At 44.1% G+C, this 24,819-nt stretch overlaps 2 protein-coding genes across 22 annotated transcripts in view; one reads left to right on the plus strand and one right to left on the minus strand.

The window, feature by feature from the left end:
* Window positions 1–21,602, minus strand: GTPBP4 (GTP binding protein 4). The gene is made up of 17 exons (XM_001500943.7): window positions 21,470–21,602; window positions 19,963–20,133; window positions 17,047–17,150; window positions 16,826–16,962; window positions 15,396–15,496; window positions 14,065–14,157; window positions 13,194–13,385; window positions 13,052–13,117; window positions 10,783–10,872; window positions 9,759–9,869; window positions 7,996–8,073; window positions 7,560–7,611; window positions 6,970–7,070; window positions 5,088–5,285; window positions 4,025–4,090; window positions 1,706–1,849; window positions 1–766 (listed from the first exon to the last, which is right to left on the minus strand). Exons 1-17 carry the CDS (start codon window positions 21,515–21,517, stop codon window positions 614–616), a joined length of 1,905 nt encoding a protein of 634 aa, XP_001500993.4. The 5' UTR covers window positions 21,518–21,602; the 3' UTR covers window positions 1–613.
* Window positions 21,570–24,819, plus strand: part of LOC106782748 (laforin) — a 56,944-nt gene continuing 53,694 nt past the window's right edge. For 9 of the 21 annotated variants that reach the window (XM_070254984.1, XM_070254977.1, XM_070254980.1 and 6 more), the window contains exon 1: window positions 21,570–22,668. In XM_070254984.1, coding sequence (XP_070111085.1) covers window positions 21,570–22,073 — 504 coding nt within the window. In that variant the 3' untranslated portion in view covers window positions 22,074–22,668. Of the gene's footprint in view, window positions 24,390–24,819 lie in introns of those variants that run through there. The other 12 variants (XM_070254972.1, XM_070254973.1, XM_070254970.1 and 9 more) reach the window with 11 other exon arrangements.

The raw sequence follows: 24,819 nt of genomic DNA on the forward strand, positions 1-24,819 counted from the left end.
TTTTCTTTTAGAAATTTATTTTGGATCAAATAGTTGAAGACGAATTACATTGGTACTCTGTACAAAAAGACTAGAAAATAATTTAGCCCTGGCATTCCAACATATAAACTTGCATTTGCTCCTGTGTCTGCAGGACAGGAATAGCAGCTTTCTGCCCATGTCCACAAGTGGAGAAGTTTTCTTTGCAAAAAAAGACTATTCATGTGCAGTAAACCAAAGTTCCCTCTTGCAGAAGAAAAGATTTTTCTCCATCAAAAACAACATAATGCACAACTAGAAGGACCCGCAATTAAAACATACAGCTATGTAGTGGGTGGACTTCGGGAGAAAAAGAAACCACATAGTCAAATCAATACATCTTTCCAGTTCTGCAAATCTGAAGCAATCAAAACTCCATTAAATGCAGAAACCACTCTCTACTCAAAATGTAATATGCAGTGATAAAAATGTCCCACACCTGTATAGTTAAGGATTAACCATAGTTCTAAGCAAAGCAACAACTGCTATTGTTATTTTCAGTTTATAGATCATGACTCCAATTTTATGAAACCATACCATACCAAAACAAGAAACAAACAACAGTCTAGCTAAACTGTTTCAGCTGACAAAGACACTATCTCCTGTCCTTTTTACCAGCTTTCCTCTTTCCAGAGAGTAAGTGCTTGGGCTTCATATCAAATACATGTCTGTCTGCCTCGCCTTTCTTCCCGAAGCGATTCATCTTCTTCTGAGCATTCTTCATCATAGTCTTTGCTTTCTTCACCATCTATAAAGGAGAAGAAACCATAAAACACATTAGCTACCAAAAACTAAATTTCCTCATGTATCTTTGTTACCTGTCTCAGTGGTCCAGGTCTATTCTGTGGAGAAGCCCTGGTAAGTCTCACTCACTACTGTTTTCCCTCAGACTCTCCACAGTATCTGCAGGAATTCAACCAATATCTGTGTATAAAGATGGGGTAAAATTATATCTAGAGAAGTTTTGTACCTAGAAGGACCAGACACATTTTAGATCTGGAAGATTAGATACATCTAACTCCCCCTTAGACAGAGAAAGAAACTGAGATTCCGGCCCATGAAATTGTACTGCTCACATCTGACTGATAAGTGGCAATGCTGGTATTAAAATCCAGATTTCTAGACGGAGGTGCCATGGAGGAATGGAAAACACAGGCTTCTATAAAGAAGACTGCTGCAAGTTTACATACAGAATTTCTCCTATGTCTAAACTTTCAAAATGCTGAAACTAATACTGTTTGTGTTTTTTAAATAAAAAGAAGCTTCAGCAAAAAAGACTGTGTACATCCAAAATGTCTTTCCCAACAGACTGGCCAAAACAACTCCCTCTGGTCTGGTTACCTGCATGGGTTTGCAGCTCCCAGGCCTCTAGGTTCTGATCAGGGTCCATTTCCTATCACAACTGTAAATGGCTGGGACCTAGACTAGATCGCCTGGTGCCTTATGACGCCATGCTTCTGTCCACTCCTGAGAAAGGACACCACTCATGGATGCTGTACCTAGGGCAAAGATCCAGGGACACCCACTGTACCCTGGCCCAAGCTTACTTTTTGGGGTGCAGAATGCAGCTAATCCCCCATCTGCCGTCCCTGCCACTCCAAATGAAAGGTGTGGGTGTTTTGCCCTGAGTCTCATGTAATTAAAAGCAGAGGCTGTTGTTTTTTAATGACACATTACAGAGACTAACCTTGACGTCCCGAAGACCAGAGACATCACGTGGAGTTCGAGAGCAACTGCGACTCCGGGCTACAGAAGAGGGTGGAACAGAGTCTTCCCGCTTTCTTTTCCTAGTAACACTCCGAGATCTCCTGGCCTGGACTGCATAATGGGCCTGAAAAGCAAACTTCAGTGCCTCAGTACCCCAGCCTGGCTTCCAGACTTAGTGACAAACGTGAAATTACCCCAATGAGGGAAGAGAACAGTTAGGAGCTTTTAGAACCATTATAAAATAAGCTAAAGGTCTTTAAAATACGGTTAATTTCACATCAATTACTGGTCAAACATTCTTTTTCACTTAACTCAACTACTGTATATTACAAAGCTGATTTTAACTCCATTTAACTAAGTTTACATAGAACTGCCCATTCAACAATGTTTTCCCTTACCCTAGGATCATTGGATTAGCATCAGAATTTCTGTTTTAGACATAAAGAGTCTCTCTCCTTCACCTCTCCATTTTGGGGTTAGCTATATGAACACAGAGTGATAGCCATGAGAAAGTTCAGCCTTGAGGCTAAGCAAAGACATGCAGACTGCTAAGGACAGGCTCTGTGGTCAGTCCCTGGGCAAGTCAGCTCTGCTCATACTGGTCATAGGTGCCTTGTTCACCCTCGTTACTGAAATAACTATGTAAACTGATGTAAATAACAGGGAAATAATAATAATACAACTACCATGAAAGTCATGTAGGCAGTGAGCCTAGCAGTTAATAAACAACTGAAAGTCAGAAGCTATATATGTACATTAAAATAGTACTCCATGTGGGGGCTGGCCCTGTGGCCGAGTGGCTAAGTTCATGAACTCTGCTTCGGAGGCCCAGGGTTTCACTGGTTTGGATCCTGGGCATGGACCTAGCACCGTTCATCAAGCCATGCTGAGGCAGCATCCCACACAGCACCACCAGAAGGACCTACAACTAGAATATATAACTACGTACTGGGAGACTTTGGGAAGAAGAAGGAGGAAAAAAAAAGATTGGCAACAGATGTTAGCTCAGGTGCCAATCTTCGAAAATAGTACTCCATGTGAGCAAGATACTCTCATACATTGCTGATTAAAACCCAAATTAGTCCATGCTTGCTGGAAAAAAACCTTAACACAATGTTATCCCTTTTAGTAACTGCACTTCTGGGGATCTGTTTTGAGAAAATAATCCAGAATATGAAAAAGTTCTCTATATGAAGATGCATATTATGCTCTGGCATAATTCATCAAGCAAAAACATTAGAATGCATAATAGGTATCTGAAATGCCTTCTAATCTTTGGGCTCCCAGGAAAATAGTTCTGAAGTATTTATAGCCTAAGTTCCTCTCACATTGAGAAGCTCAATAACATCTCATCTTTATTTGGTAACTGAACTGAAGCTAATGAAAGCACCGTGTAAAGACTAGTCACCAAAATCAAAGTCATAGTTTAAGTAAAAAAATTGTATAGAACAATATAAATTTATCTGTTTTGTTCTCTTTGACATTTTATTCCAATTCGTACTTTTCCCTATGCAAATTCTTCTATTTTCTTGTATACTTCTTACACATCATCCTACATTGTTTGTGGAGACGGAATATGAATTTTTAAACTGCAAACAATCCAAAAAGCCTAAATAAAGAAACTAAATGTTTTTACTCAATTAAAAAGGTGAGAAAATTATACTAAAATGAAAAATGCTTATACTACAATAAAAAGTAGATGCAAAAATGTACATGTCAACCTAGCTTATTTTTGTGTGCTGTAACCACAAGTGATCTTTTTTCTTTCTAAGAAGTTTTCAGTATATTCCAAATTTTCCATTAACCTGGAATGGAAGATAATGTAAATAGATATATAATAAAACACTGACATGAAGCAAAAAAACAAAAGAAAAAGAAAACGCACTGGGGCTGCCTCTCATAACTGAGGTGAACTGAAGCAGAACATTGGAGTAACACCCAGGGGAACCTCCCCCAACCCCAGGGATGAATTTTAATTAAGGACGATGGAGCATGCAAGGTCTATCTACAACAAGAACTAAGTTTGGAAATACCATCCTGCACCAAGAGCACAGTCCCTTGAGCCAAATGCCCCTGAACCAGTCCCTGAGGGAAATGGACAAAACAGTGTGCATCCTTCAGTCCTTAACTAGCCACTACTAATCAAGATTCATGCTAATGAAGCTCCTCAATGGAAATACTAAAATTCTATTTTCCTTTTTAGTCAACTCTGTAATCCTATTGGTTTCTAGGACCCTAGTTTTTAAGAGAAAGCTGAATCCAACTTTGTAAGCATCTGAGACCATCTCTGCACACTCACATTGTCTTTATCATCCATGTCAACACCAAGGCTGCGCATCTCATTCGCCAAGACTTTCCGCTGAACCTAAAATGGTGTTAAAAAGGATATTTGTTTTAAGCAAAATTAGTTTGATGAAATGGGCTCATGTTCATGTTTTTGGACAACTCATTAAATCCCATGAAAATCCGTGAACATCTGGAACGTCATCATTATTCTTCCTCTCTCATTACACTTTGCCCTCCCTCTTTCTTCAGGGAGCTGCCCTTCCATTTTTGCCATGTCCTGTGGTTTGGGGCACCCACAGGACCTAGCCTTACCTGCCACCCTGACAAGAGCGTGCAGCAGGAGAGAAAGACACCTAATGAAAACAGAGCTGGGAAGTGGAAAGAATCTTGACATCATTTGATCCATTCGTGCCTAAAGTGCAATTCTCCCCACCCTAACCAGTCATAGGAGTCAATAAGTTGCCTTTGGATTTAAGTTAGATTGGGTGAGGTTTCTGTAAATTGCAAAAGATGAGTCCTGACTAATAAAGAAATTATAAAACAAGAACATGTGAATTGATGGCTTTACTTCTACATATCATGAATTAGGAAATTAATTTGTACAACTGCAAAGTACTTGAATCTAATAGTGCTGAACTTCAAAGTCACCAAGAAAGGGTATAATAATCAGAATAATCAAGCAAGCTCAAAAATTAATATATACCAAGAAAACAAAGTACGAACAGGGGCCGGCACAGTGGTTAAGTTCGCATGTTCTGCTTTGGTGGCCCAGGGTTTGCTGATTCTGATCCCAGGGGCAGACCTATGCACCGCTTGGCAAGCCATACTGTGGCAGGCATACCGCATGTAAAGTAGAGGAAGATGGGCACAGATGTTAGCTCAGGGCCAATCTTCCTCAGCAAAAAGAGGAGGACTGGCAGTGGATGTTAGCTCAGGGTTAATCTTCCTCAAAAACAAAAAGTATGAACAATCTTACGGACACACAAGAGTTGAAATGCTGTATTTAGCAATGACTATACAAGAATCCAATCAGCAAAGAAACAGGTCATGCCTCTTTGAAGAGACATAAAACTTGCCTTCTTTGCAGTTCGAGGCATTCTGGGTCCCTGTGTATTCTTCTCTTTGGATTGCAAAATTTTCAACTTCTTTTTTTCTCTAATTTGTCTTGCCAGCTGTCGGATTTCCAACATTTCTTCATCTTCACTTTCAGATTCACTGTCGTACTCTCCAGCAGCTGTCCTTAGCTCTTCCTCTTTTTCCAACTCTTCCAATTTCTTTAAAAAGAGTTGTAATTAAACAAAAGCAATAATGAAAAACTGATACACCAGCATAGCAACGCTTATATGGGAACAAGGTTTCCACTAAGCCTTTCAGGATGCAGTGAATGCCAGGGTTGTCTCAGGTGGGCCTCGTCTTACATGCCAGGGCTTACCTCCCAGCAAACAGATTCTGTGAAGAAAATGAAGACGGCAGGAACGCTAAGCTGACAGCATACTGTTAACTCTTTTGTGTCATTTCTTTTTCTCATTTAAAAACAATTACTCCAAATACCAAGATTAAAACCGTGCGGACGTCACCTCCCTCATTCCCCACCACTCCCAGCAGATATACAAAGAACCTCATTTCTTGAAAAACTTACAACATCATTGTGAACTGGCGTTACACGACAACAGCCCATTTATCCATCCTGCCATCCCAAGATACCACCTCACTGCCTTTACAATTACAAAAACAAAAAAAATATGTGTATGTATATCACCACCTAACAAATAAACCTTTACAGAAATCTGACAGTCCAATGTGCCCATATCAATAATTATGTAACAAGTGCAGAGTGGGGGAGGCCGGGAAGAGGACAGGCCAGGCCAATCACAGGCTACGCTGAACCGAGACTAAGGAAACTGGACACTACACAACAAGAGAGAAAGCAAGAGGCGTACCCAAGAATTTAATGGAGAATAACATTTGAAGGAGATTTCTCACACATGGGAGTGTGGACAACAGAATGAAAAGCAAGAAGACCAATGAAAGCAAAGGCAGTGAGGTGAAGTAAGACGCCAGAATAAGGACTATTTCAGAAGCGGAGCAAACAGGAAGAGAAGACTGAAAGAGGCGTACATTAAGTTTACTCCTTGGATACCCAGATAAATCATGATGCTATCAACCAGGTTAGCTTCTGGAGCAGAAATGAGTCCGAAATGTTGGGTATGAAGAGCTTGCACAGATGTCGACAACCAGACTGAAATGTAAATTCAGGACAGCATTTGGGAATTGAGGATCGGAAAGTACTGAAACGTACACTGCAAATATTTTACAAAGTCTCTTTTTAAAAAGCTTGAGTGAGGAGAGAAAGAACAGCAACTAAAAGAGGACACAGGGTTTAAGAAAGTTTTTGCTTTTCAGAAAAGATGAGACAAACCTGTGGACACTCACATGCTAAGAAACAGCAAATGGAGAGAGGAGTGAACAGGAGGAAGACATCGGTGATGGAGAAAACTCCAGAGAAGACAGAGTGGGCCAGGTCAGAGAGCAAGCTGAGCCTGCACCCAGGGCTGAACCTCTGTGGTGAGAAGGCCCCATGGGGGAAAGGACAGAGTGAGAGATCAGGAAATTCACACCCTACAACTCTATTTTCTTTCCAAAGGGGCGCCATCTGCTAAGACTGGCAGAAGGAAGTACCAGCAGGTTTGAGGAGTCTGGAAGGGGCCCGGATGGAAGAATGCCAGCTGGGGGGAAGAGGATTAATGGTGCTGCGCCCATGGCAGCCTACTTGGCAGAATCCTGGAGTCTCAGGACACCTGGCAGGAGCAGGCGGTCATGATCAGGGCCGGGAGGCTTGGTGGGGGTAGAAGGAGCGAGGGGAACAGACAGAGGTGAACCCAAGGTTATGCTCATACCTTCCAGTAGTTGCATTAAAAAGGACTAACAAAATAACATAATTTAACGAGTGACACAAACCTGCATGATGTCAGGATCAATATAATCAGCTATATTATGGCCTTCCCAGATCTCGGGTATCTTATCATACTTTTCAGATGAATTCATTATATCCCAGTACTCTAAAGTTAAAAAAAAAGTTATTTATAGTTAGCTACAAAAAAAATCCCGGTATCCTAAAATGACAGAAAACTACCTGGAAGAAATCTCACAGAGCCCTGTCAGTATGCAACCCTTCATCTTTAAGAAATTAAACAAAACGCTGGAAGACTTTCATTCATTAAAGTCCTTTCACAGTTTTCTTAAACACTTTACAAGCAATTAGCATTTTAAAATAACAGGGGCCGGCCCAGTGGCACAGCGGTTAAGTGCGCACATTCTGCTGTGGCATTCTGGGGTTCACCAGTTCGGATCTCGGGTGCAGACCTGGCACCGCTTGGCAAGCCATGTTGTGGCAGGCATCCCACACATAAAGTGGAGGAAGATGGGCACGGATGTTAGCTCAGGGCCAGTCTTCCTCAGCAAAAGGAGGATTGGAGGCAGATGTTAGCTCAGGGCTAATCTTCTTCAAATAAAATAAAATAAAATAACGATTACATTCTAGCCCTTACTTTGAAGATCCAAAATATAATCATCTCCCATTTCTAGTTCAATATCTCGTTCCTGCAATGAAAAAACAAAACAGTTAAAATTAGCTCTATTTGACCTTTCAGTTCCAGAAATGCTGAGCTCCCTCCTTGTCCCTGTGAATCGTCTCTTCTCCAATCTAAGAGCCAATGCTTTCAACACCTGCGAGGCTCAGCTCCTTTACCTGGCAGGAAAGCTGCCTGGACCATCCAGTGGACCCTATCTGTTACGTATATACTTTACTCACTGCCATCTCCCATCCGCGAGGGTAGGGACCTTCATCAGATTTCACGGCCATGTTCTCAGAGCCTGAGAGCACGGGCACCAGGTGCTCTCAGCATGTTCATGCTCTAAGTCTCCACCCCTCCTGCATGCACTGCCTTTCTGACCCTCTCTAAAAGGAAACCTATAGCAACTTACCCTTTTCCTCTTCGGCTCCCCAATTTCCATTCTCTTTTTGCGTGCCACCACTCCTTCTGGGATGAAAGGGGGCCTCTCCTGAGAAGATATTATTAGAAATATTTATGTGAAACGCCTTGTTAAATGCGAAAGAAACACAAAAATGAAAAAGTAGGAGCAAATTCTCCATCTGCAAGGAAAATGCAAAACCGTACTCAGACTAATTAAAAATCAACAGATGATCAAGGGGAGAGAACAGGACGCAGGGCCAGTTTGGGCAAGGAAGCCAGGAGGGCTTCACAAGCCAATTTTAAAGTTAATTTACAAAAAAAATAAACATCAAGATTTTCAAGAAAAATTATGCACAAGGAAAGTGATCAGGAGAAATAAAGCAGATGAATGAGAAATTTAGACATAATCCAAGTACATATGAGAAATTCAATGGAAAACACATTATCCAATCATTAGTTGTGAGACGAATGACTAGCCAGTTGAAAACAGAGCTGGGTAACTATCTCTGCTTGCTTTCTAAGAACAAAATAAACTCAAGACTGAGTGAAGAGTTCCATTCAAAATAGGCAAAATTTTTAAAAAACTAAACCATCAAAATATAGAAGAAAAAATAATTCTTAAAGAGTATTTTTGGAATGGACAGTAGGCCTTTCTATACATGACACAAAACTCAGCAGACACAAAGAAAATATTAATATATATGCTAATAGTTTAAAAACATGTGATTCCTTTGAGGTAAAAAAATCCCCCAAATCAAAAAGAAAAGAATATTTATAGAACATACAAGAGTCTGATTTCCTTACTATAAAAATTACAAATCAATGAGTAAAAACCAAATGACCAAAAGAACCGAAAAGACCAACAAGCACCTTAAAAATGCTCAACTGCACTAATCATTAAAGAAATACATCACAGGGGCCAGCCCCGTGGTGGAGTGGTTAAGTTCACAAGCTCCACTTCAGCGGCCCAGGGTTTTGCTGGTTCAGATCCTAGGGACGGACAGGGCACCGCTCATCAAGCCATACTGAGGCGGTGTCCAACACAGCACAACCACAGGCACTCACAACTAGAATATCTAACTATCTACTGGGGGACTTTGGGGAGAAGAAGCAAAAAACAAAAAAAGATTGGCAACAGATGTTAGCTCTGATGCCGATCTTTAGAAAAAGAAAGAAAGAAATACGTCACAGTAAAACCATCTTTAACCATTTCAATCTATTAGACTGACAGAAGCTAACACCCATTAATGATGCAGAGAAATGTGCATTCTCCAACTGTTCACAGTGGAGAATAAACTAGTAAGGCATTTTTTGAGGACAATGTGATTTTCAATGCCATACCTTAAAATTTACTCCACAGACATATTTGCAGTTAAAAACAAACACGTATGTATAAAGATGTGCTCCTGAGCTCTGTTTGTAATGGCAAGAAAACGAAAATTTTAAAAGAACCTAATACATTCTGTTAATTTTAAAAAAAATTATGCTTATATGCCAAAAATATTTCTGGAAGGACAAACAAGACAGAGTTAACAGTAACTGCCTCAGGTGGAGCGAGAAGGTGGTTTTAACTTGGCATTTTAGACTTTTTTTTTTAACTTTTCAATTCTTTATGATATACATGTCATACATTTCATTCTGAGAAAGAAACTAAAGACCACTCATGAAATCCATTTGGATCTGCGACTCCTGGACAAAGGCATGTGGTGCTGTCCACTGACCGTATCAGTAACACTATCTTATCTCAAAGGCTCTCTGGAAAGGCAACCTTACCTTATCATCTCTTTTGTTTGGTATAGCTAAATGCAATTTGTTCAGCACCTCATTCACTTTATTTCCTTTCATTTTGGTTTCAACTCGATGAGCCAAAAGCCTGTCACAAGCCTAAGAAGGTGAGAAAACAAGGCACCGAGTCACAAGGTATCCTGTGGCAGCCTCCTGTCACATCTTCCCAGGAGGAACCGGGAACCAGCGCCCTGTTAACCAGCAGATTATGTCCCAAAGGTTTAGAGCATGCTGTGCAATGTTCCTCAGTAGTGACATCTGGTGGCTAAGTCCTTAGGACTACCCTGAGGTCCATGTAACTACTCTGGGGCAGACCATACTTCCAGGAGGGAGAAGGCATCTTTCTCCCTTTCCAGGCCAGGCCCCATCGGAGGCAGAACCCTAAGGCAGTGCTGCCACAAAGCTTGCCCCAAATGCTCCCACCTCCCATTTGGGGCCTGTATCCCACCAGTGGTGACCCTCACGCTAGCTAAGTAGTATCCCGAACTAGATTCACGTCCCATCTCAGGACTCTGCCTGGAGTAACTGAGCCCTGAGAAAAACCAACAGTATCAGAGCTGCCCTTTCTATTTCAGGTAAAAATAGCAATGAAGGAAAGGTAATTAGAATCACATGTGAAATCCAACAGGCAATGCCTCCTTAGGCTGTTCTTGCTTTTCACACTATTTTATTGCCTTCTGGTTTTAAACAGGTTCCACAAAAACTCCATGTTTTCATGACAGCACCCATGGAAATACTGGCAGGTCAAAAGACACAGCAGACAGTGACCTAAGTTATAATTACCTATAGTGTGAATCTAAGTATCTCTTCAAATCCCTATATTCACCTGGGCAGTTGGGGACCTCGGGTTAAGTGAGGGCACTTACACTCATTTCTCTCGCCTAGTTATACTACTACCAGTGCTCAGGGTCAATACCACCTAGAAAGAAAACATTTCCCCCGCCAACTGACTTTTCTGAAACAAGAGAAAGACAATAAAGAGGTCAACACCTGCTTGTAAGGAAGCACTGACCTCTGTTTTCACTTTAATAACTCCCTCCTCCGTGAGGGTGCTGGTCTCCACCACAGGAAATCCTTCAGCCTGCAAATCTATAAATATTTTCTAGGAATACAAAGGAAAAATGAGAGATGCATTATTTCTAGTTCCCCACGAACAAATCTTACTGTTCCTCAACTGGGTGTTATAAATGCTAACGAGCACAACATCTGTGGTTTGTTTTTGAACTTCTGAAGAACAGACATCTCTCCTAAACAGTTATCTGATCTTCCCATATATTCTTCTCTAATTAGGAAAATATAAATTACTGGGAGGATTAAACCAGACTATAGCAGGCAAACTAGAGGCTCTCTGGAACATTCTGTGAGACTTCACCTTCCAAAAAGAAACTTGACAAGATCAATAAACGGATTTTTTCCCAGAATGTTTTCAACGCTATTTTTAATAAAATATTTGGCCTCCCCAGGCTAAGAGAATTCCTTAGAAAACACAAAAATGTTTATGAATCTAGCTACATATAAATCACTAAGACTCTAAGAGAAGGGACTTCAATTGTGTGTCCCTCCACCAATGCCATGTTGATACCTCACTGAAGATGCGGCCAGGTTCAGACGCAGGTGACCACACCCATGGTAGTTAAGCTTCTCATGAACAAGATCTACTTCCTTACTACACGGTCCAACTTACCACTTAGGACTCCCTCCTCCACTGGAAAGATCAATGGTCTTGGAGAATACCAGGGTCTGAGAGCCAATCCCACCAATGACTAGCACATGACCCTGCATAAGACACTACATCTGCATGAGCTTATGGTGACAGCATCCACCACGTGCATTATGAGGCAATAACTTATGATGCTGCTCTAATGAAGTTAGAAGCATGGATAAATAGAGGGCAGGCTGCAATACCGTTACAGCGCCCACTACCCACCTGCTTTCTAATTCCATTAAATCTCCCTGACAACGTCATTGGTAAACAGCCCAATGATGCAGTTGTTACTATCACTGATTCCTGAAAGGCGACCTCATCCATCACAGCTGGCAGGGAGTGAAGCAGAGACTGGAGCATGTCTAACCACTGAGCCTGAGCATCTGGCACAACATCCACTCTCAGCTTTCCCAGTGTTCCTGCCTTCCCCTCTTCCCCACCCTATAATGCTTGTAGCCTGGAAACCTGAGACTGCTCGATATATATTTAGGTCCTTTCAAAGACAAGCAAATTCTCTGATGTCAGTATTTATATAATTAGTAATTTAAAAAATACCCTGCAGTGCCCCAAGGAACCGAATTCTTACCAAGTATTAAACATCTAAATAGAACAAGACAGAGACACTGACTGAGAAGAGAGCAGCACACCCCTCCCTCAAGAGGGTCTCCTTTGATGTGGTAAACGACTACACTCTAGGAGATGTGGCCAGATGAGTTCATTATTCCAGTGCAGTGGTTCTCAAACTCAAGTGTGCATCCACTACCCGGGAGTACATTCAAATCCAGGTTGCTGGGAGCCTCCCCAGTTTGTGATTTTGTAGGCCTGGGGTATACCCAAGAATTTGCATTTATGACACATTACTATGGGAAAGCAATGCTGACGCTGCTGGCTGGGGACCATGATAGGAGAACCACCGTACTAGTGCAATGCTTCTCTAAGCATGTATCCTGAAATATGCCTATTAAAGAGGGCTGCAGGGTCAAATTATTTTGAAAAACTAGGGCTAACAATATTACTTGCCTCTTGGAAAATTATAGCAGACAATGCACACTCACGGTTCTGCAAAGTGTGCACATGTTCCTTCTCCTCCATTCACTCACTCAATTCCCAAACTTATTTCACCACAGAACAGAAGTGGCAGGTATGTAAGTAACACACATGAAACCCTTCCTACCTAAAAACTTATTCTGCAAAGTGCTGCTCCAGTGCACTGGTAGCCTGAGGCCTGGAAGAGGCAAAGCACACCTTAAAGTGCTTTGATTCTTTTAAGGCACCAATGTAAGAGAACAATCCCTTCCCAAGGAAGCACATCTTCCAAAGGTTAAATGCACCGACCTGTTGAATGCATGGATGTTTCCATAGCCTCTACAACAGAGTAGGAATCGGGAAATTTCGGTTTTAGTTCGCCACTAACTAGGTTTTTATAACATTATGTCAACTAAACCAGAGGATGTTATCTCAACTGTAAAATAAGAAACAGGACTAGCACTGCTAACATTCCTCCTAAATTTTTGTTGCCTGAGATGAGATTCAGAATTGGTAAGTAAGAAATATTCAAAATGTTAAGATGATTTACCTGATCGTCTTCAGGAAGTTCAGCTATCCTCTTTACATCACATTTGTTTGCCACAACTATAAGAGGCTAGAACAAGGGAAAAAAATAAATTATTACCTCTACACTGCAGGTTATAAATGAAAATACTGGTTATCACACTTACCTTGTTGATAAAGAGGGGTCTGATATTCTGGAAGAGCTCCAGCTGCTCCTTCAGCCCATGCCCACACTGCTCAGACAAATCCATCACATACAGAACTGCAGCACGCAGGTGGGCCAGGGCCGTGATGGCCTGCATTTCAATGGTGTTCCGATCCTCCAGAGGGTGGTCCAAAATCCCCGGAGTATCTACAACCTAATTGTTAGATTCATTACTCCAAAGCGTCCACATTCACAAACTTCTCGTCCAGCACATCCTAGAGGTCACTCACATACCCAAACAAGTCCTGAGAAAACTGGTAAATAAAATGTAGGTCTCCCAACCAACTCTACTAAAATAAAGCAGTGAGGAAAAAGTATATAATCTTTCAATATTTAAAGGAATGGTGGAGGGACCCTGAGAGCTCACTAAAGAACTAGCCAATGACCTTGAGAGAATGACTCCTCTTTTCATTAGTGACATCATAAAATAGAACTGGAATAACTGGCAAACACTCCCATGGTTTAGGAATTATTTCATCGTCTATAAAATTCAACTCAACTGTGGAAACAGATTGCTTCCCACTTTCAAACAGCTGGCAGATGCCATTTCTAATGACAGAGTCAGAACAATGACAAGGAGATTTTCATTTCATCAGAAGCACCATTGTTACACTGTTAACATAACACAGAAAGGCATACTGGTAGCTGGATACTTCCCCTGAATTCTATCAGAGAAACAAGGACTGCCCTCATGCAACCTTAAAGCTCAAATGAGTTTTCTCCATGGGGATGTTCCTGGCAACCCTGAGAATCTATCCTACCTCCTCAGTCTTCTCATGAAAATCAAACTCCATTAACAAAACCACCAAGACATCTGTTTAAAGAACTCTCACCTGCCAACGCAGATACTTATAATCCATGTGCCCGACAAACAGAGACTTGGTTGTGAATGCATAAGGTTGGACATCCACATCTGCTCTCGTCACCTAAAACAAAACAAAACTCCCACAATCACAGAAGTTCTACAGCTTGTTTGCTCTTAAATAATGTACATGTGGCACCTACATGGTATCAAGACTAATTTTTTTGGCAGGAAAAATAAAAGAGAGAGCCCTCACATGATTAAACTGCTGTGGACAGGAGCTACCACACTTTGACAGATGGACAGGCTCCATTTCCTCATACCACTGGGCCCGTGAAGGAAGGGTCTACATCAGGGATTATGAGGCAAGGCCCAGTATTTAGAAGACATCCATCAGCTTCTCCTCTCATCCTCCCCAGACCCAGCAATGCCCAACAGAACTTTCTGTGACAATGGAAACATTCTACATCTGGACTGTCCAATACAGGGCCTGCTAGCCACGTGTCCTCATGAACTCTTGAAACATGCTCAGTGCAACTGAGGAACTGAATTTTTTTACTGTTTAATTTTAATTACTTAAGTGGCTGACACCCCACAGCACAGGCTTACAAGTGTTTGAGACATTAGCTAGGTCATTGCAGAACTTTGGCTTATCACCACGTCATGGCAATTTTTGGACTAAATAAAAACCTACAGATCTGCTTAAAAGTCAAAGTGGTTTTGGCAGCAAGTATCCACAACACACATAAAAATTGTTTTTTGGTATCTTTTGTTTTGTTGCTGGCTGCAAACTAACATTTTAAACAGTGTTTCTACTCTCTTCAGGTCCCTCAAGTTCAGCTAAATTGTTCTGAAGCACCAAGTTACTTACATAATACCTCTGAGCCCCAATTAATAAACTTAGCCAGTAAAGAAGACGCAGTCATTTACTGTTACCTGGACGAAATAGCTTATGTGAAAGTTGATACAGCAACCAAAGTGACATTCACCCAAAAAATACCTTCAAAGACTAGGAAGTCCAATTCAGCAAGTGCAAGCTGCTATAGTCAACAGTATCTCCCATGACACTACCATTACCAAAATATGCGGAGACAACATATCCTGTGAGAAGCTCTCCATGTGTCAATAAAAATGTACTTAAATGTCTCAAATCCCTTACAAATCTGTAGGACACTTACAACAATCAAAAATAAAATGGTTTCTGTAAGAGCAATATAAATCTAGGTTCAGACAGAGCCAATTTTCCCTTCATGGAAACGGCGTTTTAAGCCTAGGGCAGTTGTCCTCCACCCAAGATCACGACATGGCAGTGCTTTGGCCTCAGGTCCTCGGTCACTATGTTATCATCAGAGACAGACCAACCTTATTGATGAAGCTGGACTTGCCAACATTCGGGTACCCACACAGAAGCAAGGTCCTTGTATTCGGGTCAATAGTTGGCAGACGGGACAAATGCTGACGCACTATGAGAAGTTTAAATTAAATGTGTTTGATTATTCATAAGAAAAATTAAGAAACTCAAAAGTTTAAGATCTGCTTGACTTATACTCCAGGCCCATGGTTATGTTAACCTCACTCCAACATTTATAACATAAGTGACAGAGAAAATACAAATGAAAGAAAAAAGTAGTAGTTGCAGATGCAGCATGGTACCAAACAGTATTTCCCAAATCTGGCTGTACCAAGAATCCTATTCCTAGGCCCTACCAACTTGGTATCCCATCCAACAGGTCAAAGGTGGGGGCAAAAACTTGTCTAAGAAGTGCCCAAATGATTCTTACTAAGTGAGATGATGTTTGGAAAAGCATTTTTGAAGGGGGCATGCGCATCATCACTTCCTGGCTAGGCAGTGGGCTATTTCCACGTAATGACCAATCCTCAGGTGCCTCGTCTACAAGGCACACAGCTCCAGTGACACTACTTGGCTACCCTGAGCATCACACAGATCAGCTGAAGCACTGTCAAAGAAGTCAAGTACTACAATCTTGTCACAAATTATTTGTCAGATGCACAGTGAGAGGGAACAAAACCAACTGAATTAAAAAAAATTGTAATGTAGGGCCTGCCCGGTGGCTCAGCAGTTAAGTGCGCACGTTCTGCTTTGGCAGCCCAGGGTTCGCCGGTTCGGATCCTGGGTGCAGACATGGCACCACTTGGCAAGCCATGTTGTGGTAGGAGTCCCACATATAAAGTAGAGGAAGATGGGCACGGATTTTAGCTCAGGGCCAGTCTTCCTCAGCAGAAAGAGGAGGATTGGCAGCAGTTAGCTCAGGGCTAATCTTCCTCAAAAAAAAAAAAAATTGTAGTGTAAAAATACAAGCATGTAAAAAGGCAAATATCTGTTTCAATAAAAATCCTACTACATTAATTCAGAAATTGTCCTATTAAGCAAAACTATCAGGTGGCAAAACTGGAGTAGCAGTTTAATGCAAACACATATTACACAGAAAAGCATTTAAGAAAAAACTAGTGTCAATAATAGGTAAAGCTATGAGTCAGTTTTATATTTTTTTGGTATTGTCCTGTGATTGATAATGTATATGCCTTACTTACTAAATATGATAAAAAAATTTCCTAACAGTGCTATTAATTTATAAGCATTATAAGTGCTAGCTGCTTTTTTAATAACTAGCCTGGTAGAATTTCTTATAGGCTAGTCTGGGAAAAATAATTTGACCCTGTCATCTCTAAAATAAGACATAAACAAGTATTTCAAAAATAAGTTCTCAACAAAGATCAAGTAGCTTAATCAAATACACTAAAAACCATTTTTGCTTATGCATAACGAGTACCTTGTTCCAAATATTCCAAACTCTGCTTCTGTCTCTTGATAATTGTACACATTCGCCCAAGGGCAGCACGCTTCAGCTGCTTGCAGCGGTAGAGAGAATCACCATATTTCATAAGCCGCACATAATCTTTAGCAACACTTAAAGAAATAAATAGAAATATCTAAGAATTTTTTCACTTTTGACAATAATTTAAAAGATACTACCTTAAGAAGATACCTTACTTGTCCACTAAATTTTTGGCAATGTTTACTTGTCCAAGAGCCAATTTGTAATGATCTTTGTCATAGAGAATGTTCATCAAATCAGCATAAAATGGATGGATATCCTATAACAAGAAAAACAACAGTCATTTTGATACAATAGTTTCTCATCCCTCCAAGTAAATAATACTTGAAGAGTTATTTTCTAGGGAAGTATGTCACACCTTTTCCTCTTCCCTCACACCCCTAGCATCTTCTCCCCAGTCCTCTCTCCTGGCTAATGACTGACTGTAGTTTTCTGAGAAAAAAGCAGCAGAAAGCAGGGAAGCAGGCGCAGCAGTTACTTCTGCCCACACATGCACCTGACCCATGCCCAAGAAAGCTTCCTTGATCCCCACTACTGTCCTTGGACCTGGCCAAAGCCAGATCTCCATTTCTACATTAGACCCATCCCCTTACTTCTCAAGAACTGAGCTCCAGAAATTCTCCCTTCTCTACCTGGCCATTCCCATCAGCTTGCAAACATACTGTTATTTCCCAGGAAAATTCTCTAAAAGTTTTAAAACTCCCTTGAACCCACAATCCTTCCATTTCTCGGCTTCTTTTTTTTGGTAAATGACACGAAGAGAAATACTGTCTTTTCTTTCCTCCTACTCTTCATAAACCCAATCGAGTCAGGACTGTCTCTAATCCATCAAAACAGCTCATCAGATCACCAGTCACCTTCCAATCCTCGTTTATTTACTAGACCTCTTTGCAGCATTAGGCAGCTGGCCACTCATCCTTCTTGATACATTTTATTCAACGGCCTCGGGACCCACTGTGGCCACTCCTCAAACTCCCTTGCTGACTTGTGCTCCCACCCCAATGTTCAACTCGAGTTTCTGGAGCACATTTCTTTCCACACTCATTTCCTACGTGGTCTCATGGAGCTCCGAATATGTCTACATTTTCACAGGTCCCATTTTTACATCTCCAGGCCAGACTGCTCATGAGCCTCAGACTGCTCGGCACTTCTACTTTGACATCTTACCCACATCTCATGATCAACATGTACAAACTGCTCTCCCTGTCCTCAAATCTGCTCCCCTTCCGTGTCTCGGTGAATAGCAATACCACTGCCCAAGGTGCTAAAGCCCACACCTGTCTTATGAGCAAATCCATTAGCTCCTCTTTCAAAGGATACCCTGAAGCCAGCCACTTTACTCCTTCACCACCACTAGTCATCTAAGTTGCTGCGTTCCCCTCTGAACGGTCTCTTCCCACATGGGCCAGTCATCCTCTAAAGCTAAGTCAAAGCACAGCATGTCCCATGCTCAACTCCGACTGCTCCCTCAGGAACAGAATTTAAGTCCTACACAAGTCGCCTTGCTCCAGCCACTACTTCTTTGATCCATCTTCTAGTGCCCTCCCTCTCACACATCCTGCCCGGTCTTCCTGCTCTTCAGAGACATCAGATTGTAGACCTCATGGCCTTTGCACTTGCTGTTCCTGTGCCTACAGTACACTTTTCCCACATAGCTGCACGGCTCATGATCTCACTTCCTTCAAGTCTCTGCTACAAACTCCCTGCTCAGGCACTCCCTACTTTCCTTTCTCATCTGACACACTCTGTATTTTCATGTTTACTAGACAAGGATAGCGACCTTTCTTTAAAATTACCGTTGTATTCCTAGCACCTAGAAGAGTACTTGAGACATGAAAACCATTTGATGAATGGTAACATACTCTAACTCTCTCCTCTAAAATTGTCCTCAGACTACTCACTCTAACTAAAAACCAGGAACAGAATGTTTATAAATTTAAACCTCTAATGTAATAATAAAAAAGATACCAAGGATGAAAAAGGTAAAATTTCTTACAAAGAACCACAAAAACCTGGTACTAAGAAGATCAAGGTATTTTCTGTTTGCTCAAATCAGGTGCTTCCTAACACCAAATCAGTTTAGAATAATCTCATTCTTACATCTTTTTTCATCCCCAGGTACTTTCTATAACACCTGCCCTATCGCCAAAAATTATTCACTCATTCAACATGCACCTATCAAGCACCCAAGTCCTAGAGATGCATATAAGTGCCTGTCTGCTAGCAGAATTTACTTTTTATTTTAAACACTTCGGTATTTTTTTAACAGCCATCATTACCTTTTTCAATGCAAAAGAAATTCTGGTCACATAAACCAACCTCTTCTCTCTGCCTTAACCTACCTTCAGAGACTATTTCTGGGCAGTGGCAAATTTAGGCTCTTACACTGGCCTCCTGACCCCACATCTTTCATCACCTCAAATAACCCTGCAACCGTGTGACCCCCACAGGGACTTCCTAAGCAGTGTCTGCTCTTGCTCTCTATAGCTAAAGAAATAGGCCAACTGCACTATGCAGCAGAGTGAAGAATTCAACTTATTTGGCTTAACATGTAAGTCACAGCTCCCCACTCGACTTCCTCTTGGCAATGAAGAAAGCAGTCAGTGCTGAACTGATCATCATCAGCTGATGAAGCAGCAAGATCACAACAGTGGCGGACCTCAGGCCACTGACCCAGTGTGAGCCCACAAGAACAGGAGCCTTGGAAAAGAGGGAGGAGAGGAAGCCGAGACAAGCCAGTGAGCCACCAGAACCCTAGACTTCCGGATTCAGTCCTCAGCTTTTAAACAGCTTGTGTTGACCCCTGCAAGCCCAGAGGTTACAAACAAAGCTTGAGGAGACAGCTTTGGGCCCCTTAGATGGGGTTTAGTTGGGGGAAAGGAAGAACACTAAGGAATCAAAAAACCTGTGTTCTGTTCCCAGCTTTGCCACTAACTCACTGAGGAAACTTCGACAAGTCAATTATTTTGTGTCCTTCATTATCTGTCAGATGAGCAGGCCAAACTGATTAAACACTGATTTTTCTGAAGCCTCATATTTATATAACCATGTTATCCCTTGGAGTCACTTACATCCAATTTGGGGAAATCGGTTAGAATCTGTGAGAGTCTGTCATGGTAATTCTGTTGAGTAAATTTGACTTTCCTCATGTAAAAATGTCTAATGCGATGAATTTTGTAATGTTTATGAATAACTGTCGGAGTCTTTCGTTGAGTCTTCGACAATGTCAGGTCAATAAAGTCCTGAAATTAAATAAAATAAGACACAGTTACACCAGAAACGTCTACTTTTCATACACTCATCTGAAACCCTCTTAAGACTAGTATCTAACAATAACACACATTTTAAACTACAAACACTCTTCTAACTAAATCTTTAGCCTTCTATATACAACTTTGTTCATCTTTTATAGTCTTTGCCTTTAACAAACACTTAGCAAACAGCTGCTGAATTAAATTTTATCCCAAACTTCCTTGATGTTATCTTATTTTTTTTTGATGAAGATTAGCCCTGAGCTAACATCTGCTGCCAGTCCTCCTCTTTTTGCTGAGGAAGACTGGCCCTGAGCTAACATCCATGCCCATCCTCCTCTATTTCATACGTGGGATGCCTACCACAGCATGGCTTGCCAAGCGGTGCCATGTCCGCACCCGGGATCTGAACTGGCAAACCCCAGGCCGCTGAAGCGGAATGTGGGCCCTTAACCACTGCGCCACCAGGCGGCCCTAGGTTATCTTATTTTCTAAATACCTAAGAACCTTTGAACTTAAGCAGTCAGATAACTCAAGCAAAAATCAGAAAACATTTTAAAGAAAAAGAAACAATCCTTCAGTTTTGATTTGCATATCCTTGACTTTGAAAGCATACAAGATAATCGATAAAACTAAAACCCACGGTTTATAATCTTCTAAAATACATACGGAGACTTTTGCAGGAAGTCCCCAGTGCAAACAGAAACAAAGCCAGGCGCCTACAACACTGTCAGCACTGGGAGGGGCAGATCACGCCTCGAGACCTCCTCTATCTCCGCTCCATCTCGCAGATTCGGTGAACCCTTAAGGCTCCAGCTACCTACTTCATAACGTTTTCCCTGACTCTCCCCCTACTCTCAGGAGTGACCCTGAACATCTGAGGAAAGACCCTAACCCCCGTGGGCCCTGATCTCTGAGGAAGGAACCTAATCTCAGAGGAAAGTCCCTCATCTCTGAAGAAGGACCCTAATCTCTGACAAAGAACCTAATCTCTGAGGAACGACCTAACCTCTGAGGAGGGACCCTAACGTCTGAGGAAGGACCATGACCTCCGAGAAAGGACCCTGACTTCTGAGGAAGAATCCTAATGTGCAAGTCTGAGGAGGGACCCTAACCTCTGAGGAAGGAGCCTGATCTCCGAGGAAGGACCTAATCTCTAAGGAAGGAGCCCCCCCCCCGCTCCTTGAGGGGACCCCTAAGCCGGGCGACGTGGGCTGGGAGGCGAGGCTGGCGCGGCGGCGACCCCTCTCCCAGCCCCGCCTTGCGGGCCCGGCCCTCGGCGACTTGCGGAGAAGGGCGGGGACGGAAGGCCCCTCGAGCCGCCTACCTTGGCTGACGGCACCACGGTGATCTTCTTGAAGTTGTAGTGCGCCATGCCGCCGGTCTGACACGAGGACCGTCGCGCGGGCGGGCGGGCCTTCCGCCGGATGCGCGTCACTTCCGAGCGCTCCCCGTGTGCCCGGCGCTCTGCCTCAGCCCGCACGGCGCCCCCGGGCGGCCCGGAGGTCCCGCGGCTCGGGCGAGGGCGGCGGCCGGCTGGGGGCGCGCGGGGCGGAGCGGCGCGGAGCTCACTTCCTGCCGCGGACGGGGGTCCCGGCGGGCCGGCCCGGGGTCTGTGCCGCCCCGCCCGGTCCGGCTCAGCGGCTGCAGGAACTCTGGAGGCCCGTGGGCCTTGGGGGCCCGGGGTTCGTGGCCGGCGTGGGCGCGCGCGGCCGCGGGGTCAAGCGCGGGCGGAGCTCCCGGACGGCGCGTCGCTTCTGCGCGTGCGCGGCCGCCGCCGCCTCTGCACTTGGAAACGCGCGCAAGTCCGGTTAAATACGGAGCGCGGCGGGGCGCTCGTCTGCGAGGAGACGCGTCTCTGCTGGCCCGGCCCTGACCCCGACTGCGACCCCGGACGGCGTCTCCACCGGCCCCGGCCCGGGAAGGCCTGACGGCCGCAGGGAGAGCCCCGGCCTGCGGGGCGCCTGCTCCCCCCGGCCTGGACCGCCGCCTTACTGGGACCGCGTGCGTAGCCTGGCCTCTTCTCGGTCGTCGCCCTCGCTCCCTCCCGTCTCCTCAAAGCCGCCTCCGTTCCCGTGAGGGCTGGCCCTGCGCTGGTCTCAGTGTCTCGGCTCCCTCTTTCGCGGCTCGCTCGCCGGCTGCTGTCTCGCCCTGACTGGAGCTGGTCCGCGCCGGCGGCCTCCGCCTCTCCGGACTTCCCTGGAGCTCTCGCTCAGCCTGTCCAGACTCCCTCCTTGTGGGCGCGTCGCCGGTCGCCCTGCGTGGATGCCTCTGGTGAAGCAGACGTTTCCAGCCTGACGGTTCCGGTCAGCTCCGAACGGCCGCCCTGCGCGGCGGCGGAGGCGGCGGACGCAGCGCTTCTAAACATCACGGGCCCTGGCCTCCTCTCCGCGGAGGTCGGCCCCCCCCTCGCCGCGGAGCGCGGTGGCGGGGCGCGGCCCTGACGCCCCTGAGACCCCGGGAGCAGGGCTGAGCTGCCGCGCAGACTGTGCACCAGCGCGATGGGCAAGGCATCCCGGGGCAAAGGTGAGGGCACGCCGAGGGAGACAGGTCAGAGGACGAGTTCGATCCCCAGAACGAGCGGCAGAGGAGAAGCCCGCGGACGGCAGGCCGTGGCGGCCGGCTCCTCTCAGCGCGGGAGGAGGCCGGCGGAGCGGGTGGGAGACGGCCCTCTGGAGTCCGACTGAGCGCGGAGCATTGGGACGCTTACCGTAAGCTGCCGTCAGCACGGCCACTCCCTCAGGTAGCCCCGGACCGCGGCCCAGGGTGAGCCGTGTGTGGGTGTGGCCGCGGGTCAAGCGCTCGTCAAAGCGGTTGAGCACATACCAACTCGTTTAATTCCCACAGCGACCCTGTGAAGTGGGTGGCAAAGCCAGGGCACAGCAGGGCTGGTAAGCAGCCGTGGTCACACAGCTAGTGGGCGGCGGGGTTGGAGTTTGCGCCTAGGGGGCCTGCCCAGCGTCTGGTCAACCGTTAGCTATTCTGCTTCTGAGTCATCTCGAACGCACCCTCAACTTCTCAAATCCTGTTAACGAGCCCGTTTGTGTCATCAGCAGGTCAGACAAGCATGCCTCCTGTGTCTTTGTGGCGTTCCTAAAGGAAGCCTCTGCGATCGTCAGGATTTCCTGGCTACGATCATTTGCCAAACTGCAGCACAGCTCTGCACTGTTCCGGAGGTTCCCAAAGGTGTGCGCATGGTCACGGCTCTTCCTCGGGTACCTGTGCGCTCCTCAACCCCACCCACGTCCCCTCGCTCTTATGTGACCTGGTCCACCTCCTTTTTGTTCAGTCCAGTACTTAGACAAGTCCAGTCAATCCTTGGCTTGCGGCAGGCCACTATCCTTTCTTTAGCTCTTAGCTCTAGGGAGTAATTGAACAATTTCTTACATTTGTATAGGACTTTAACATTTACAAAGTGCTTTACTTTTTAGTGTCTCAGTAATATTCCCAACAACTTTCTGATGTGACACTAAACTGAGATTAGAGGCTTGCTTCTCCTTAAGGTCACACAGCACTACATGGCAAACAGGATTAGACCAAGCTGAGGACCAGGCCTCTTCAGCCATCCCATAAACATTTATATAAATGGTTTGTGGAGGAAACAGAATTTTTTTACATGCTAATAACAAATGTCAGTGTGTGATTTTCTTGATTTTATGCAGAATAGTGAAGTCTACTTGTTCATATAGAACAGAAGAGAAACCATTCATTTAAAGAAAACAGAAAGAGGACACTTGACAAAGAGAAAATGTATTAACATTCATGTCGGAGAATACATGTGAGAGGATTTTATAAATCCTGTCAATGAAAAACTGACAGGTCTTTGATATTTTTACTATTCTCCCAAGAATTTGAAATCCTATTTGCATAAAACACTTAATAAACACTTGCCACCATGAAGAGTTGAAGGCCCAGGTTCATGTTCCAGTTCTGCACCTTACAAGCCACGGCACGTGAGCTTCAGCAAGTGACTCAACTCCTATCCTTGCCTCCTCTTTTACAAAATGGGGGAAATAATGCTCGCTCTCAGAGGATTGTTTATGGCGGCTAATTATGCAAAAGCATAAGCCATACAGTAAGAGGTATTAATATAATGAGTATCATTAATAAAATTTTATTTGAAAACTTTATCAGGTCAGTTACAAGGTAATGATCTGAGCATTGCCATAAAGTATATCAAATCCCAAGTTTCTTATCAGGGATTCTCAGTTCCTAGGTGTGGCAATAAAATCATCCTTTAGAGAGCATGATGGTGTGGAACCTGAGTTATTGGCTAGCTTTTCAAGGGACAAGAAGCAGCACATGAGAAGAAGAGATGTATAACACCCTTCTCGTGAATCTAAGGGTGTGAAATTGGGAAGGGGGTCTGAGAAGACAAGACCACTTCTGGGAGCTATCTGCTTTTCAGTTGCTCAGCCACAAGACGTGTCTGTGAATGCACAAGCATTGTGACTCATTGTGGGCTCAGAGCTACACACCCACGATGGGGTACCAAGCATCCCACACCACCTGCATGTTGATCAGAATCAACATTCTTCCCTCTCCCACTTGTGCTTTGCGTGGCTGAGTGCAGCTTCCTGGGGGCAGGTGTGTGTCCCCGACCACTAAGAGGAAGCAACTCATTCATGAACGTGCTGCTGGTCTCTGGGGGAACCAGACCCTTGTTGAGGAGAGTTG

The sequence above is a fragment of the Equus caballus genome, chromosome 29 (assembly GCF_041296265.1).
Source record: "Equus caballus isolate H_3958 breed thoroughbred chromosome 29, TB-T2T, whole genome shotgun sequence".
Lineage (NCBI taxonomy): Eukaryota > Metazoa > Chordata > Mammalia > Perissodactyla > Equidae > Equus > Equus caballus.